This window comes from Tupaia chinensis, unplaced genomic scaffold (genome assembly GCF_000334495.1).
Source record: "Tupaia chinensis unplaced genomic scaffold, TupChi_1.0 Scaffold141490_1, whole genome shotgun sequence".
Lineage (NCBI taxonomy): Eukaryota > Metazoa > Chordata > Mammalia > Scandentia > Tupaiidae > Tupaia > Tupaia belangeri.
This window is the reverse complement of record NW_006201352.1, coordinates 846,878-866,714: the sequence shown is the minus strand read 5'-3', so window position 1 is coordinate 866,714 and position 19,837 is coordinate 846,878. Positions and strand designations below refer to the sequence as shown.

General features: G+C 42.5%; 1 protein-coding gene across 2 annotated transcripts in view; it reads right to left on the bottom strand.

Moving 5' to 3' along the window:
- ZBTB49 (zinc finger and BTB domain containing 49) overlaps positions 1-19,831 on the bottom strand; it is a 31,812-nt gene extending 11,981 nt beyond the window's left edge. The window contains exons 1-4 of one of the 2 annotated variants that reach the window (XM_006163188.3): positions 19,820-19,831; positions 9,029-9,192; positions 5,867-6,966; positions 2,422-2,468 (exon numbers count right to left, since the gene is read on the bottom strand). In XM_006163188.3, the coding sequence (XP_006163250.1) occupies positions 2,422-2,468; positions 5,867-6,966; positions 9,029-9,180 (1,299 nt within the window). In that variant the 5' untranslated portion in view covers positions 9,181-9,192; positions 19,820-19,831. Of the gene's footprint in view, positions 1-2,421; positions 2,469-5,866; positions 6,967-9,028; positions 9,193-10,086; positions 10,261-19,819 lie in introns of those variants that run through there. The other variant, XM_027766207.1, reaches the window with a different exon arrangement.
- Between the last annotated feature and the right edge of the window lie 6 nt (positions 19,832-19,837).

Genomic DNA, 19,837 nt, shown 5'->3' with positions numbered 1-19,837 from the left:
GCAGGTGGATGCCGCAGGCCTCCAGTTAACTGGATGGATGGTCACGAATGTCATCATTTCACTATGTAAACAAAACAGCAATATAGGTATAAAACTGTAACTACAATATGTAACTCTACATTCACACACACACACACACACACACAAATATATATATATATATATATATACACACACACGCACACACACGCACAGACGCCAACAAGCAAGCCCTCTGGAACAGCAGAGCTACCTTAGTAGGATCTGAGAGGGTAAGTGCAGGTCAAGGCCTAACGCAGCGGTTCTCAGCCTTGGTGCACATCAGAATTGCTGTCTAAAAACATGCCATAGGTCTGCCCCAAATTCTGAAGGGATACAGAACGGAAGAAAAAAGGATTGCAGCCTGTCCTCGTCCCCACTGGGTGGTACTTTCTCTCTCTTCTCTCCTCCCACTTTGGCAGGCATATGAGTCCACTGACAATAAAAAATGCAAAACCCAAAAAACAATAAATTTGAGTCCACCTTAAGCCACAGAATCAGAATCTCTGAGGGTGGGCACTAGGCATCGATGCCAGGAAAAGCTGGAGGCAGACTACACTGAATGTCTGGTTTTACTTGATCGGCTGGCCATGGAGAGTCACAGGAGGGTTCTGAGCGTGGGAATACAAAACTTACGTTGTTACCACAATTTAAATGCCTACAGTTCTCCTATGTCCAATTTTTCCTGTCTTCCTAAAAGTCCCACATTATCCCTATTCTAAGGATTAGAAAAATGAGGACCACAGAAGTTGTGGTTGCTAATTATTAGTGGTCATTAATCCAGGTCTTAGGCTTTTCCCACTGCTCTAAAGCTACTGAGCTGAAAATGGCAAGGATGCGGGAGGTGCTATAGGAGACTGGTGTAAGAGGGCAGAGGACCGAGGAGAAGTGAGGCAACGGGACAGGGAATAACAAAGTCTCTAGAGTCCTTACTATGTCCCAGGCACTGTTCTAAGGAATTAATTTTCGTAACTCACTTAGTCTTCGCTGTGCTTACTGAGATGAGTAACACTACCCGTGTTTTACAGGTCAGGAAACGGAAGCACCGAAGGTGAGGTAGTTTGCCCAAGGTCACAGAGTAGTAAGCACTGACACACGTATGGTTCAGGTCGGAGTGCCCAGTTCTAAAGGCCAGTCTCACACCGCCCTCGCCGCCCCCGTTCTCCCCAGGTTGGGCTGGTAGGACCCACTGCGACAGTGGCTGGAGAGGTGAGCTCTCAGCTCCGGTCATCAAACACTGAATGTTCACTGGGTGCAAATCATGCTCCTAAATGACAAATAAGACATGGCCCTGGCCCAGAGAAACTGATTTTCCAGGGAGGATGGGACTGATAATGTGACGAATGAATGTCAGGGCTTGGTGAATCACAGCATGGAAGGAGTCAGAAAGTAGGAGGTATGCAGAATAATGAAGAAGGCGGGTTTGGGTAAATGGGAACAGATGAAGGGCAACCAGAAGAGCTGCCTCCCGAGAGGACTTGTCCCCAGACGGCACTCGCTGTGCTTGCTGTCTCTCTGCTCTGTACGGCTGCCTGTCCAGCTCTTCCAGATGCAAGGGCTCTGCCTGTCCAGCTCCTCCAGACCCAAGGGCCCCCACGCCCTGATGGAGGCCAGGCCCAAAGTCACTTTCACCCACAGCTACCCCAGGACCTGTCGGGGAGTGTGTAGGACAGTCGTGCCACAGACTGCTCTGCAGGCCTGAGCTCTCCTGCCCTGGAGCAGCTTCCGCCTCACGTACCTCTGACAGACCAGTGCCCAACCCTTCTGTCTGAGAGAGAAAGTAGGTTCCCACAGGCCGATTACATTGGCAATTTTCTGTAAAACATTAAATCTCCAGACTTCTTTGGGTCTAGCACCTAGCAAAGTACGTGGCCCACTGGAGGGTACAATAAATATTTGGTTGAAAAAGAATTAATACATAGCCAATTAATACATAGCCAAGTTATCTCCATAAAAGTCAGCTTAAAAGCAGCAGTAAAAGCACAGAATACAAATTGCTCGATCTTTGTATCCAACATCTTAAAATTTACAGTCCCAGTAAGATTAAGAAGACTGTTTGCCTTGGACTGAGCCTAGCTAATCTGCAGCCTCTAGGTAAATCTGTGCTTGGTATGGTTTCCTGGGGACTTTATGAAAGAGAAGATGTAGACAGGATTGGACCCATCCTTAATGGGGAGATAGGGGAAAAAAAAGGGTATTGTGAGAATTCACACAAAGAAAAAATGTTAATTTTGCCCAAATAGAAATTTATTTTCCTGAAAATCATTTTCTCTTAGTATGAAGACTTTAAGGTACAGATATCAGAGGCTTCTCTTACAAGTACAAAGTATATCTTATTTGTAATGAATATAAACACTGGGTTTCAGGTTTCCAATTATGAAGAGTAAATAAGAGTATTCCCACCTGAGAGAAATGTTTCCCACAAATGTTACATTCAAAAGGTTTCTCACCTAAAACAAAACAAAAAAATCTTGTAAAATCATTACTAATATTTGTACAATTTTTTGTTTAAAATGTCTAAATGATCTCGTGTCCTATCTTTCAAAAATGACTACAGTGTTCTTTATTCTAACTGTATCAAAATGAGAGTCTCTGCTTCTTTATACTCAGCTCTCATATTTAGATGCTGGTTGAGATAACCAAAGTGAAATCTGTATTTATTTTCCTCTAAAAAAATTAAACTGTTCTCCAACCTATGTTGAATGTAGCAGTTTACATTCAAAGCATACCTAGATTCAGACATAGCCTTTCCCTTCCACTAAAAATCAGACAGGAGTTTTCACGCTGGGCAGCATGAATCTGGTTCACCTGTTTTTTAGCCTGACTCCACCTGACCACTTTTTTCTAAGAGACTGGGTAACCCACTCGCCCCACAAGGTGTGAACCTGGAGGACTCAAAACAGTGAGGGAACTCCTGAAAACGGGTGCGACAGGGCAAAAGCCCCTCTCTGCTGCTTCCAGCCTTGGTTTAAACGTGCTCACAGGAGAACACAGACCTCATTATGGAGACATGCTCCCCTGCTGGCTTCGGAGGCACTCTACTTCAGGGCCTGCACTAGAGACTGGTACTCTGCGTGAAGACACTCGGCTGTCCTGAATGTACTTAGTCTGCGGAACATGATCTGCTTTAACGTATCCCTGAAGGTACTGTCTTTAATCTGTAACCCTAGTACAAACAGACTGAACACCAAGAACCTTCCATTTCCTCAAATCAGTGGTTTCATTAAGGTTTTCTTTAAAAACACATTTCTCTTTACTACTGTATCATTGGGGCTTACTCCCCTGATAAAACCACTTACTAGCTTTCTGAGCTTATGCTAAGATATTTTAATTTTTCATTTTTTTCCTGAAGCCATCCAATGGCTTTCTTGACCCCAGAATAATAACAACAATAATCATATTTTGGGACTGTATTTGTTTGAAATTCCTGGGATAACGAATGATGACAATTTAAAGCCCCCATAAGAGAAATAAAGAGATTGAAAAGAGAGGTCACCAGATACTGAGACTCATTAAATGACCAACGTTGATAACCCTATCACAGGGCCTCGAACATTTTGGTCTCAGGACCCCTTTGTACTCTTAAAATTGAGACCCTAAAGAACTTTCGTTTATGTGGGCTACATTATTGATAGACACCCTATTAGAAAGGAAAACTGAGTACTTATAAGACACATGAAAACACATGCCACGGGCCACCAGGGTCATGACAGCATCACAAATCCTGTAGCCTCTGGCAGCTTCCACTGCACATGCATGAGAGAAGAAGAAAAAGGCAAGTAACATCATAAGCGATTTTTTAAAATTGTTTTGGTTGCCCCAGTAGGGTTTCCCGAACCATGCTTTGAGAACTGCTGTACTTCTCAATAGAGTATTCTATCCCAGAAAGCATCTTTGCCATATTTGTATCTCTCATTCAAAGATGTTCTCTCAGAAGAAAACAATTTGATCTTTGTCTCCTTTAAAGGTAAACAAGTGTCTTGGGACCAATAGATGGTATAATGGTTACATTGCTGGACTTCCACGTAGTCAACTGTGGTTTGAGTCTCGGACCTGGCAGCTTAAAACTCATACTGGACATATATGTGTGTGTCCCCAAAATCCTGAGAGGAGAAGGGAGAAAAAGGGATTGCTGCGTGGCCATCCCCCAGGGATGAGGTGATTTTTCTCTTTCTGTCTCTCTGTCTCTGTCTCTCTGGCAAGAACATGTACCCTATAGCAAAAATCTCTCACACACACCCAAAGAAGGTAAACGGGTGTCTCAAATAGAAAAATGACAGTGAGCATTAAGCTGTAGAAAATGTAAGCAAACAGAACGATCTAAGTCTTCTCAGTCTGTGATACTGTCTTCTAATGGAGTAGTTTTCAACTACTAGTAATAATAATGACGAATTTTATACACAAATGCTCTAAAACCTACAAGGAGCTTTCACAAATATTAATGAAATCTCCCAGTAAAGTAGCAAACACTTACACAATCTGGGAATCTAAAGTGATAACAGAACATACAAACACAATTATACAACCATCTTAAAAACAGTTATGGAACTATCCTGTTGCATATTACTTCTCATGCCTATAAAATAATTGTCATTAATTTGTAATGTGTTATTAAAATCATCAAGTTTAATTGTAAGAAAGAAAAGTAATAAATACATATCATATAATGTAATGTATGTATATTACATAATACCTCATAATACCTTATACTCTTAAGAAAGGGGAGAGGTATGAGTTAAGATAATAAAACTGAAAATTCAATGTTCAAATGAAAAATTTTTCCTTTGACAATATGAAATACTTAAAGCTGATTCTTATTAAAAAGTTTACCACCTGCCTCTCAAATCATACTTTTAAAATCAGGTAAGTCAAATTACTTTGGAGAGAACTTTTAAAATTACTCAAATTAAATTATTTTAATCTGAATTAGCCTATATTATGCTTTCAAAAAATAAGCTTAATCTAATTCTAAAGAGACGACTAAATATAGCTTATCTGTTTTAGAATTAATTTTCAGTTCTGAGTACATCAAAATCACAGGCTGGCCCCACAGCATAGCTGTAAAGTGCTATGCACAGAAAGCCAGGTCCCACATGGCCAAGGATGAGTCCTGACCCCAGTGGCTTGGGAAACACGCCAGGCATGGGTATGTGCAAAGTCTTGACAGGACAGTGAGATGGAGGAAAGGGAACTGTGGTGAGGTCAGACCCCACTGAGGGCTGCCTTTTATCTTGCTGGCAAGTGCCTATGTCCTTCAGCAATTAAAAATATTACGATAACTTACTATTTTTTTTTTAGAGATGGAGAGTTCATCATATAAAACTAATTGAAATAAAAATTAAAAGTATATAATATTTTAAAAGTGGCTATATAAAACCATTTACAGAACTTTAAGATGCATCATGGAAAACAGAAAATAAAGAGCCATCAGTGGGTGTAGTGGCTATGGGGGGCTGGACTCCCACATGGCCAACTGCAGTTGGGAGTCCCGGACCCAGAGGCTTGAAAATCATACCAGGAGTGCATGCATGCATGCCTAAAATACTGAGAGGAGAACGGAGGAGAACAGACTGAGGTGTTGCCACTCCCCCTGGGGGGTGATTTATTGCTTAACTTCTCAGGGTCTCTCTCCTGCATGTGTATACAACCTAAAGCAAAAACCTTCAATAGAAAAAAAGAAAGAAAGAGACAAAACAAAGCTAACTTCTCTTAATTTTTGTTAAAAAAAAAAAAATCTGTGACTTTATGAAGCAATAGCAAAACTTCTTACAAAAAAGGAGACCAGGCAGTGGTCTTAGAACCTCTGCATTACTTCCTTCCCTTGCTTGTGGGTACTGAATCAGTGTACCTGTATGAGACCGTTTGTGAAGCTCCAAATTGCTTGGATGTTTAAAAGGTTTCCCACACAATTCACATGCGTACTGTCTCTGTGACTGGAGTGTCTGGGACTGGTCTTCCAGGGCAGGGGCTTCGGGTCTCTCTAACTCACTAATGCAATTAAAATTCTCAGAACTGACAAGTTCTTCACTTTCTTTTTCTTCAGTACTTTGACCACTAGCTTTCTCTATCGTTTCTTCACTTGCCGAGTCCATCCTCTTTGTTAAACCATCGTCCAACTTGGGTTTAGAGGCCTGCTCTGCTGATTTCTGTGACTTTAGGAAATTTAGTTTCTTCAGGTGAATGGCCTTTTTGAGCCTCATCTGTTTGGTAGGCTGTTGGCATGTGGCATCTGACTCAGGGTCTGGGGCAGAGTCACTCAATGGCTGGGCCAAGAAGTTGGAAGGCAAGTGCTCTGAAGACTCCAGGATGCACTCGGGATGACTGACGGCACAAGGCTGGGTTTCTACTGCTGTGAGGTCTGTGGTGGTACTGAAAGCGAAAGGCTGCTCCATGACCCGCTCGCGCCCAGGACAAGCAGCTTGCTTATAGTACTGCTTGCTGTAAAAGTTTCTGAGTTTATAATAGTAACTGGGCTGTTTGAAAGACAGTTCTGAGCAGCTGCCATCTAAGGTATCAGGGGCTTGCTTCGCTATTTCCTCAGTGGAATGATGAAGACTAACTGATGATGGAGCCTGAGAATGCGATTCATCCAAAACTTTACTGTGCTGGACATCTGCTGAACACTCTTGCAATAAATGAGGTGGATAGTTCTCATTTACAACACAGGTAGCATCAGGGGTCAGAGAGCTTTGCAGGGAGAATGTACTGTTACAAGGCATGCCAGGTGGCTGTTCTACAGTGCTTGATTTTAAAAACGTGTGACACAGATTCAGAACATTCTGAACTTGCAAACACTGTGCTGTGTCCAACATTACTTGTATATTGTCCTGGTTAAGATCTAGATGAGAAGTGTACATGAAGTCCAAGATCTGCCCTATGCCACTGACGTTTTTAATATCCAAGTGAAAAACATCATTCTTCTGGCTTGAAGAATTCTGAAAGAGGCTCCTGATAAAAGAAAGAATATCTGTTTACAGTAGTAATAATTTATACTTATTAAAAAAATCCATATATTAAAAAGCAGATGGAGCCAGCAGGTGGTGTGGTAGTTCCCACATGGTTGACCACGGTTTGAGTCCTGAATCTGGAGACATGCTTTCTCACTTTCCCTCTTTCTCTCTGGTCAAATTTCCAAAAAGAAAAAAAAAAAAGGTAGAAAATGGTATGCATTTTGAAAACTAAAGTACTTAAAAGTACTTTGGTGTTTCAAAGGAATAAATCTGTTAATCAGAAAATGAACTTATACAGAATACAGTAGTTCATCCTTATTTGCAGTTTGCTTTCTGCAGTTTTACTTACCCACAATCAACTGCAGCTTGAAAATATTACATGGAAAATTTCAGAAATAGGTAATTCATAAGTTTTAAATAGCAATGCTGTTTTGAGTAGCAGAATGAAATCTCGCTCCACTTCACTCCAGCTTCCCTGAGATGTGAACCGTTTCTCTGTCCAGTGTATTCACATTATATTCACTACCTACCTGCCTGTTAGTCACTTATAAGTCATTTAGTAGCTGTCTCAGTTATCACATTAAAAAAACAAACAAAACACTCAGCTTATACTAGAAGGTTCAGTACTATATGCAGTTTTGGGTATCCACTGGGGTCCTAAAACATATTCCTTAGATAAGGGGGAACTATTGTACTTAAATAGTGTTTTTGATGAAAACTTTTGCACGTTAATTTTTAAAATTTGCCATGTACTTGTCAGAGAGAGACAGAGGGACAAAGGAAAGTGAGAAAGTATCACCTAATAGGAAGTGGTCACACTACAATCCATTTTCCTCTATCGTCGCTACATCCTGCTGGGATCTGGGGCATGTAAGCACCTGTCTAGCAAGTTTTCAAGCCACAGGACCAGGATGCAAATTGTGCAGCTGTGGGAGTGCAGCATGTGGGATTTGCTAGGCCAAGGACTGGCTTAGCTCTAACCAAGTTACATTAAGGTGAAATACAGCTGCTTGGAATTATTCAGTCTTTATAAATAAAATGATTATAGCAATAAATATAAGTTCAAACCAAAGGTTTTTAAAGAATATTCAAATAAGGAATAAAAGCTAAAATGCTTTCATAAAAAATAATAAAAAGTCAGCATATAGCATGTTTTCCACTCTCTGATTTCTTATCATGGAATAATTCTTAATAATTTTTTTTGAGAGAGATTTTTGCTATAGGGCGCTTGCTAGAGAGACAGAAAGTGAGAAATGATGGCATTAAGAATACCTGTCTTGCCTTCATTCACTCCAAAGGGGGTGGCCATGCCACAATCCCTTCTCCTCTATTCTTGTGTCAGGATTTTCGGCATGCAAGCATATGTGCCCAACATGAGTTTGAGTTTCAAGCTGCTGGGTCCAGGACTTGAACTGTGATTGACCATGTAGGAGTCCAGCGCCTTAACCACTATGCCATCTGCTGGCCCGCTACATATATATATATCTACATATATATATATATATATACACACACACACATATACACACACACATATATATACATATATGTATATATATGTGTGTGTGCGCATATGTCTATGTATATGTATTTATACATACATTTATTTGTTGACACAGAGTGAAGATGTATGGGAGCAGAAGAGAGAGTCAGAAAGAAAGTACCTCCTAATGGGGAGTAGTCACGTTGCAATCCTTTTCCTCATACCATCAGGATTCTGGGCACACATGTGCATGTGTCCAGCATGTTTTCCAAGCCACTGGGATTAGAACCAAGGTTGGCTGTGCGAGATCCAGTTCCCAATATATTGCCCAAACACTGGGCAATAGGACCGGCACTTGCCACAGAAAAATTCTTACCATAAATTTAATTCCTCAATCATTTTACTCTGATAGGATAAGAAATATAAGTAGAGACTGATATTAATTAGTATTATAAACTTCAATGTGCTAAGGAGAGTGAAATCAAAGAAAAAACAAAACGCGGTCAAAATACTTCCACATCAGGACAGCCCCCCCCCCCTTTCCCCCAGTTAGAAGAGTGATGTCTAAAGTACATACCTAAAATACTGGCTGAATGCTGCTAGAACATTCTTGTGTGCTTTAAAGCAGACTCCTTTCACCACCAACATACAATCACAAAGTAATCCTTGAATACGCTGCTCATGCAGTTGCTGGAGGAGATGGCAGCTGTGAGTAGCAACAGGGTCCATGCTAAGAGAGACCTACAGCAAAGAATGAAGACAAGACAGGTATTCTTAAAGCCATCATTGGAGACTAAGTGGCACCAACACTCACTAATTAATCTGCACTTAACTGTCATGCTTCTCTATCACAATGATAATTTAACACACACGCACACCTATCACACTGTTTCTGACTTATCTAGACCAGTGCTGTCAAGAGAATCCTCTCTATGATAGAAATGTTCTCTATCTGCCCTGTTCAATACAGTAGCCATTAGCCATATGTGGCCACTAAGCACTTGAAATGTAGATGAAAAACTGAAATTCTGTTGGGTTGTTGGGAAAGTCATGAAGTATTTTTGCATAGAAAAACACAGAAAAATACATCATGACTTTCCTGATGACCTAATAATTCAATTTAATTTATATTTAAATAGCCACCATATTTGCCCATGCAAGTCTAGGATGTAACTCTGGTAATACTGTTTGTAGTTCTGTTGTTCTTCTTAGGAATTAAAAATTCCTGAAATTAAAAAATAATACATACATATGGGACCAGCAGTTAGCGTAATGGCTATGTCGCTGGACTCCCATGTAGTCGACCGTGGTTCGAGTTCCAGACCCGGTGGCTTAAAACTTACGCAGGATGTGTGTGTGTGCGTGCGTGTCCAAGATCCTGAAAGTAGAATAGAGGAGAATGGAGAAGGGATTGCAGCATGGCCATCCCCCCTGGGGGGTGATTTCTCGCTTTCTATCTCTCTGTCTCTTTGTCTATCTGTCTGTCTGGTGAGCGCACGTGCCCTATGGCAAAAACCTCTCCAAAAAAAAAATCAATTAAAAAAATAATACATACATATAAACACACATAAGGTTAAAAAAAGAAAAACTGAATAAATTCAAATTTATATTTATTAAACACCTATATATAAGTACCTCGATTAGAAGTTGGGGAAAATCAGGAGCTTTTCTGAAGAGATAAGGTACAAGTTAAAATATGACTAACACCAGCAAACAATAATAAAAGCTGCATCACAGAGCAGCATGTCAATTCATTCGTGCCTTTGTGATGGTCTACATTTTCTTTTCCTTTCTTTTTTTTTATTTAAATTTTCCATAGGGTACATGGCACTTGTTGGAGAGAGAGAGAGAGAGAGAGGGAGGGAGGGAGGGAGGGAAGGAAAGTGAGAAAGCTCTTCCAAGGGGAGGATGGCTATGCTACAGTCCCTTCTCCATTCTTCTCTTGGGACTTTGGGCACACATGGACAGGCACCCAGCATGTCTCTCAAATGCCAGGTCCGGGACTCGGTGCTGCCTAGTCAGCCATGTTGGATTCAGCCACCTTAACCTCTATGCCATCTGCTGGCCCTCTAAGGTGCTACTTTAACAGAAATCTGGAGGCCAGAAGGTGGTGTGGTGGTAAAGGTACTGGACTCCCACATTGCTGACCAAGGTTCAAGTCCTGGACCTGGCAGCTTGTTTTCTTACTTTCTCTCTCTTGTCCTATCTCTGGTAAGTGTGTGTGCCCTGAAACAAATTTAAAAAAAATACACACACACACATACATACATGTGTGTGTATATATAATATTAATGAAAAAAATAAATAATCCTTAAACAGAAAAAAGAGAGACCTGAAAGAAGTAAAGAGAGAATGAGTTTATCAGGTACCAGACAGAAAGTCCAGCAAGTATGAAGTCTCTGAGGCAGGAGCTTGTGGGGCTCTGGTGTGCTTGAGTGAGTGGCTGGAAGTAACATCTTAGAAGAGGTAGGTGGTCAAATTATGTTGGGCTTCACAGGCCCTTTTAGGAACCCTACTCCTGACTCTGACTCCAAAGAGAGGGGAAGTTATCATGCAGAGAAAGTTTCATCATTCGACATCTCTTTACTGGTGGACTGCTGTGTGCCAGGTTCTAAGGCTTCACCAATGAACAAAACAGACAGGTCCTCAACCTCATGAAGCTCAAATTCCAGGCAGGGAAACTGACACAAGTATACAAAACACACTGGAATACACAAATGAGTAAGATATGGTCTCTAATGCCTAGGAGCTCTGTCTAGAAAGTGATGAATTATGGGACCAGCAGGTGGCATAATGGCTATGTCTCTGGACTCTAATGTAGTTGATCGTGGTTCGAGTCCTGGACCCTTAAAACTCACACTGGGCACATGTGTGTGCATGCCCAAGATCCCGAGAAGACAATGGAGGAGAAGAGACTGAGGCATGGCCATCTTCCCTGGGGGGATGATTTCTCACTTTCTGTGTCTCTCTGTCTTTCTGGTGAGTGCAAGTGCCCTATAGCAAAAATCTCTCTCTTAAAAAAAAAAAAAGAAAGCGATGAATTATGGAAGAGAAATAGCAAGGAGAAATGAAATCAGACTGGGACCAACTATGGAGGTTAAAATGGCGGGTTGGTACATATGAATCTAAAATGCCATTATCTGCATTCTTACTCTCATTTTCAGTATGTAGCATTATTAAAAATCACTGCAGGATCAGCGGGTGGTGTAATGGTTATGTTGCTGGACATCCACACAGTCGACTGCAATTCGGTCCTGGACCTGGTGGCTTAAAGCTCATGCTGGGCGCATGTGCGTATGTGCCCAAGATCCCGGAAGGAGAGTGGAAAAGGGATTGCAGTATGGCGTGAGTATCCCCCCCAGGGGGGATGATTTCTTGCTTTCTGCCTCTGTTTCTCCAGCAAGCACATGTGCCCTATAACAATAAAAACAAAACAAAACAAACTCTTCTCTTAAAAAAAGTCACTACTACTCAAAGCAAGGATCAAAGCTCTTCATTATGCCCCACTTCTCTCTTCGTCCTGCCTCCTATTACTCCCCACATGTGCCAGCCAATAGAAACCGCTTTGACACCCCAAACAAGTTATGTTCTTGCATAGTATGAATCAGGGTTTGGAGTCCCAGCTCCACTACTCATTAGCCACTGATTGGACAAGGACTTCTACAACCTACCTCACAGGTTGCCGTGATCACCCATGCAAACATTTAGAATAGCATCTGGCCTAAAAGTTATTCGTCAAATTCCATCTCAATGACCTGGAAGCTTGCAGATTCCTCAGCACCATCCTGATTTTGTTTTGTCAGCCTAGAGTAACCCAAGCACCCACTACATAAGCAGTGGACCCAGACCTCTGCCTTGTGCTTGCCTCTCAAAGCCTCTCGCTATGATACTTCTTGTTCTGGGAGCACTTTGCTCACACCTGATCCTCCCCCTGCCAGAACAGAGCTCAGCTACTTTCCTGTCATTTAAACTGCTTCATCTTCCCCTCTCAATTCTGGCTTTGGGGTCGCTCCTTTGCACTCAAACTACGTCCCTAAGATAACTTATCGTATGTTCATCTATTTGGATCTCCAACTCTGCTGTGAGTACCACCTGATTGATCTTTGCTGGCACACAGCAGATATTCAACCATTAAAAATCATGCTGGCTAATCTTGCTGATTTATTATTGCTCTGCAGTAATGTTTTTATTCTTGTCTTTCGACTCCTTCCCCATGTTCCTCACAGTGTTTATTTTAATTCCTTCCCACTCTTCATTCTCACCTTTAACTAAGAGGTACTCGAGGTATATCTTACTTCACTAAGAGGGCTGAGCCATGTACAACTTGATATACCTTGAGTACCTTTAGTTTCTCTTTTCTCAATTCCACATTTCACACTCCTCCTCCTTCCCTTCAGCTTCACAGGATGAAGTGCACCTCCTCCTTTCCAAAGCAGACTTTCCTTGTCCCCTTGACCTTTCCTGTCCTGCCTCTCCTAGGACATAGTTTAATCATTCCCCTCTTTCATGGCTTCCCTTTGCTCACAGGTTTATATAAATACAATTACCCCATGCTGAAAACAATGCAAAGCAGGATGACAACAAAACCCTCCCCCCAGATGCCGCTATTCATTACAGGCCTTTTCCTCACACTTCACAGCAGCAGCAACATTTCCCAGTTACTTTCTCATGACTTCTTCTCACCTTGCAATCTTGATGCCATTCTCTATGCTGAAACAGACTTTCCCCAAGCAACCTTTCCTCCTCCTCAGCCATCCTCCCCAGCTTTCCTGCAGCACAGGGTAGTGCAATCTGCCAATTCATCCTGAAATCCCTACTTCCCCAGACTCTTCCCACATCCTTTATCTGTCCTGCCTCTGTGCTGTCCCTCTTCCCCCTCAAGCCCTGCTGGTGGTAAGGCCCCTCAGGATGCAGCACCTTAGCCTTCTCCTTTCTCTTGACAATCACATTTATCCTTGGCTTTCACCTGTTCTAAGTGAACAACTTTGAAATTTTAAACTTCAGTTTCAGCCATTAGTTCTAAATCTCTAACTCTTGCTGAATATCTCCAATGCGATGTTTTAGTTTCCTTTTTAGTTGTTAATAACTGAATACTACACTGGGTAACTGATTAAAACAAACAACAAAAAGAGGTTTATTTCATTCATAGTTTTGGAAGTGGAAGGTCAAGGGGCCTTCTCTGGTGAGGGTTTTCTTGTTGGTTGGAGAGTCTGCAGAGACCTGGAGCAGTGCAGACCATAACATGGCAAGAGACAAGAGCAGGGCATGGGTATCTGTGTTGGTGTGTCTCCTGTGCCTGTCTCATTCCCTCTCTTTATAAATCCACCAGGATTCAATCACGGGAGCCTCCCCTGATATCCTTATCTAATCCTAATCACCTCCTAAAGGACCACCTTTCAACTTCACGGTCAGATTAAGTTTCTGTCCTCTTTGTATAGTCATAGCCAATGTCAACATACCTCCGAGGGACACATTTAAACAACTATTCCTCCTCACTCAACTTTGAATCTCTAAAACTGGGGCCAGTAGGTGGTATGGAGGTTACGATGGCTGGATCCCACATGAATAACTGTGAGGTTTGAGTCCCTGACCTGGTGGCTTGAAAATCACACTGGGTGCATGTGTGAGTATGGCCAAAATCCTGAGAATAGAATGGAGGAGAACGGATGGCGATGTGGCCATCCTACCCTAGAGGGGTAGTGAGTTCTCACTTTGTCTCTCTATCTGGCCAGCACACACACCCTATGGCAAAAAGAATCTCTAAAATTAATCCTTATTATCTCACTTCTTAAACCTATACTTTATTCTCATGTCCCTATTTCTTTATGGAAAGTGTAGTTTCTAATTGTAGAGTTTGGGATAATGGCATGATCTTGGTTTCAAATTAGGTGAAATTCAGAGAGTTGAAACTAGGGATGATGTCCTGTACAAAGAGCAACACTGAAGCACTGGGCTGGATAATACTGTCCCAAGCAAGAATACAGAGACGGAGGCATCGTGGCAGGTGGTGGGTACCCTTCCCAGTACAGTATCCTCAAGTGAACAGCTCAATAAGTTATCAGTTATCTACCCCTGCTCAGTGCACTGATTGCTGGAAAGAAAAGGAGTCTTAATTTATTATTATTATTAATATAACTTACTGCCTACTACAGGTCTGTGTTAAGCATCATATTCATTAACTCAAACAGTTCTGTAAGAACTCAATTACCATTTTTTCCAAGTGAAGAAATTGAAAAACTGGGAATTTATGTAACTTGTCCAAGTTCATAAAATAGTTACGTGCCAAAGCCAGGACACAAATTCTCATTTCTAAACCCTGCAATCCATGCTCTTATGCTATACTTTCTTCCATGGGAAAAAGACAAAAAAATAAACACAAAATCTTCCTCCAAAGACTTAAAATGTTAAATGCAACAAATATTCTGAACCTACCTGAGATGGTTTGGATAATGGTTTGTTTCCCAAAGGTTCATGTGTTGGAATTTGGTCCCCGATGTAACAGATACTGTGAGACCTTTAAAAGATGAGAACTAAAGGGTAGTGTTGGGATCATGGGGGCATCACCCTCATGAATGGATCAGTACTATCTCAAGATAGGTTTGTTAGTTCCTGTGAAAGTAAGTTGCTACTAAAAACAAGATGGCTGCCCCAGTTCTCTCTGTTTTTGCTTGTGTCTGCTTTCCTTCTGTGTCTGTTGGGCCTGTGATGATGTTGCACCAGAGGCTGGTCAGATGCCAGTCCCATACCTTTGGACTTAACAGCCATCAGAGTCATGAGCCGAATGTACTCCTATTCTCTATAAATCACCTAGGCTTAGGTATATCTGTTTAGCAACACACTAGTAGATTAAGATAGTATTTTAGGGGGCTGACAAGTGGAGTAGTGGTTAAGGACACTGGACTCCCATGTGGCCACCCGCAGTTCAAGTCTCAGACATGGCAGCTTGCTTTCTCACTTTCTCTCTCTCTGTCTCTGGTCAATTAAAATAAACAAATAATAAATAAAATTAAATAATTCTTAAAAAAAGAGTACAATAGACATTTTCTAGCTCTACAGAATGGTAAAGGAAAAAATTCTTAGGAATAACTTCCCCAAGTTATGGTGATGTACAAAGTTATGAACTATTCCACAATTTAATTCTACTACAAAAATTTTAAGTATCCCATATTATTTTATGTAGTTCTCTAAATTACTTCATGATGTCAGTCCTATACCCCTCCAATAAGATTTTAAAAAGCACTAGGAAAGAATTTATATATCTCATGTTAATCTGTAAGTAACTACAATAAGTACAATGTATCCTGTACTTAATAATAGTAATTAACAATGATAAATATTTATAAATGTTTCTTAAATGCCAAGCACTATTCTAAGACCTCTACATTTACTAACTCATTTAATCCCTATAATCACTCTAAGATAGTACTACTATGTCATCATTTTACAGATGAAGGCAATGAGGAAGTTGGTGGATTAAAGATGGCCACAAATGCTTTGACATTCCTCTCCCTGGATGGTGGGGTCTAGATCTCCTCCCCTTAACTGTAAGTAGGTTCTGTCTGTTTTTTTGTTTGTTTGTTTTTTTGTTTTTTAGAGAGAGAGAGAGAGAGATTTTTGCAATAGGGTACATGTGCTTGCTGGGGTAGAGGGACAGCAAACAGGTAAAAAGCAAGAAATCACCTTCTGCGGGTATGGTCACGTCATAAACCCTTCTCCATCTCCTCTCAGGATTTTGTGCACGCACATACATGCTTCCAGTGTGTTTTAAGTCGCTGGGTCTGGGATTTAAACCACTGTCAACTACATGGGAGTCCAGCAATGTAACCATTACGCCATCTGCTGGTCCCCAGTAGGCTCTGCCTTAATCACAAACTGAAAGTAAGATTGTTAAGTTGGGTTCATTTCCAGGTCCATGCCTTAGAGCTGATAACTTTTTCTGCCCATACTTTGGAACACTGGCTCTGGGATTCCTGTAAGATGCCCAGCTGGACAGAACAAATGGAGAAGGAGAAGGGTTTTGCAGGGGGTCAGCCTTCCAGCCACTTCTTCCCAGAGAAGCTATCTTGAACTCTTAAGGTAGGTAGCCCCTTCTCCAACCAAATACTACCAAGTGATCTCAGTCCAAACCGCATGGAACCAAAGACTTGCCCAGTTGACACCAGCATGAATTCCTGACCCACAAAATTGTGAGATAAAATAAAATAATTTTTAGGTCACTAAGTCTGTGGGTATTTGTTGCACAGCAATAGATAACTTGACCAGATATACAAAGGATGGGCATACTGTTAATAAATAATAGGCAACAGGGAGTAGAGTTGTGATTCAAACACGAAGCCCACACTTTAAAAACCACTACCCCCAATTATATGTAACAAATCAGAGGCTTCCTTTGATGACATCAGGTGCTTCACCAGTCTACTGCCCATGCCTGACTGTCCAGGCAACCCCACAGACAAATACTACGTTTAGAAACTGCACGTTCAGGACTGATGTGTGGCATACAAGGTGGTGTAACGTGATAGCAGCAGCACAGGGCTCTCTTCATCTTCGCAGTTACCTCACTTTGTAACAAGGAGCAGCCATGTTCTGTGGTGAAGATGGACTACATCTGTCTTATTGATCAGTTATCTCTGGTCCCCTAGCAGAGCTTCCTGACATAGTAGGTGCTCAATAACATACATAGTTTATGGATAGATGGAGATTCAGGCCTCAGTTTTTTTCATCTGTAAAAATAGAGTGGTCCTCCCAATGAGTAAGAGGATCACCGAGGGTTTTTTCTGGTTCTAAAAGCTATACATTGTTATCAGAAATGTGATGGTGGAAAGATGGACTGAGTAGCATCGAACAATGGAAATAGGGGGAATATGCAAGAAAAATCTTAGAGCAATGTGAATAAAGAGCTGTTTCAAACGCTAACAGAATGACAGTAAAATTTTAACTGTAGAGAAGCTCCTAGAGCAAAGGCCCTTCTGCTTGGTGGGACAATTTTACCAACCAAATACCAATGAATAGGGACCAGCAGTTAGCATAATGGCTATGTCACTTAACTCCCATGCAGTCGACCGCAGTTTGCATCCCGAACCTGGTGGCTTAAACTCACACCGGGCATGTGTGCATGCGTGCCCAAGATCCTGAGAGGAGAAGGGATTGTGGCGTGGCCATCCCCCGCCCCGGGGGGGGATGTCTCACTTTCTATTTCTCTGTCTCTGTCTTTCTGGCGAGTGCATGCACCCTACAGCAAAAACCTCTAAAAAAAAAAAATCAATAAATAGAATTTGTAGCAGTTTTTTTAGTGGGGCCATCAATAGATTATATCTCCAAAAGTCCACAGTTAATGCACCTCGATATCTTACTTGCCTTAGAGGAGTTCTAAGGGTTCTTCGCCCATAACACTTTTCAAATGCTACCCCCCCCCACCCCCATGACAAAAGCATTAGCTTCATGCAAACAAACCTGGACTCTTATCTTAGCTTTATTCCTACTCTATCATACTAGGAAGCCCAATTCAGTTAAACAAATACTATGTACAAGATAGTACCAGAGGATGAACTGCTGATAAATTTAACAAGATATGTTCCCTGTCCTCTACAGCTGTGTATCTTTTCCATCATTTACTTAATGTTACAGAGCACCCACAGTTTGCCAAGCACTGAGGGTACAGGAGTGAACAACTTAGATATGGTCATTCACGCCTTCAAAAGGCATCAGTTTAGTAAAAAAAAAAAAGTGTAGCACCGTACCAGAATTATTTAACAAAGAATGTGGAAATTAATTTGGAGTAGAGCATCAGGGAAAAACTTACTGGAGGAACATATATCTGTGCTGAAACCTGAGGGTTGTTTGCCAGACAAAGAGCACAAGAGGTCTGCTGACCTTTGAGTTTTCACGGGAATCAAGTAACAAAAAGGTAGAGCACAGACAAGAATGAGGTACATATATGTGCCCTGCAGACACACAAAACACCTTGAGTACCCTGTTTTAAACCTCTTGGCCATTCTGATCAACAATGGGAAAATATTTCCCTCCTGTCCACGCTAGTGAATTCCATTTTTTTAAAAAGTTTTTTTGTTTTGTTTTGCCATAGGGTATATGTGCTCACCAGAGAGAGCGAGAGAGAGAAAGTGAGAAACCACCTCCAAGGGGAATGGTCATTGTGCAATCACTTCTCCTCCATTCTTCTCTTGGAATTTTGGGCACCAACGCATACAACCTGGCATATGTTCAAGGCATGATTTTCAAGCCATTAGGCTGGGGTGGGAATGGCATGTGGGAATACAGCCCCTTAACCACCAACAGCTGCCTGCGCCCTGGTGAATTCTTTTTGCTGGCTGAATTGTGTTCCCCCAGTACCTCAGAATGTGACTACATCTGGAGATCAAACCATTATAGAAGTAATTAAGTTAAAATAAGGCCATTAAAGTGGACCCTATCCCTACCTGACTTACATCCCCTTAAGAAAAGGAATTTAAATACAAAGAGAGGCACCAAAGAGAGACACAGAGGGGAGACCCTGGGAAGACACAGCAAGTAGGCTGTCATCCGCAAGGTAAGGAGATGGGCCTGAGAAGAAATTAAACCTGACAACATCTCGATCTTGCACTTCTAACCTGCAGAAACACGAGAGAAAAGAGAAAACGTCTGTTGTTTGAGCCACCCAGTCTGTGGTATCTTGTTAGAGTGAAAGCTTCCTTAGCGCGCACAGACACCGCGCTTGAGTCAGTGTTCCTCACGACACTGCGTGCGCCACTCAGCTTCCGCTCAGACTGAAGCTCACGACAAACACCTGGCGCTGTGGACCAGACGCCGTCTTCACCGCTGGGAACAGCCGTCACTAAGCGGCAGACCCTGCGCTGAGGCTCCAGCTCAGGACGTGCGGCAAGGTCCCGCCGTAGGCACTGCGAGCATACCCGTCTTTCGGATGCGGAACCGAGCCCGGCCAGCCGATGAACTCTAGTAGTGGGCACGACTGTCATCCACGCTGTGATGGATGGACACAGGGGGAGAGACGGGCAGCCCCGGGGAGCAAAGGGCAGGGGGGGCTCCCTGAGGGCAAACCACGGGGATGAGCAGGGGCCCGGGATGCGGGTGGGGCTTCTACTCGGAAGGGTCAGCACCGGGGCGAAGGCCCGGCTTCCAGGCCCGGGACGCGCCCTTCTGTGTCCCCGTCAACGTCCCCGGCGCTGTCTGGCACAGACCCGATGCTGGGTCACGCCCGCAAGGGCTGCCAGCTCTCCGCTGCCCCTCGCAGTGCCCCGAGGTGCGGAGCCGACAGGGGTCCATGCCAGGCTAGGCCCCCTTCCGGCGCTCCGACGCGCGCTGGCCCCGCACGCCCTGGCCAGCCTGGCTTCCAGGACCTGCGGCCGCTTACCCGCGGGGGCGGCTCCTC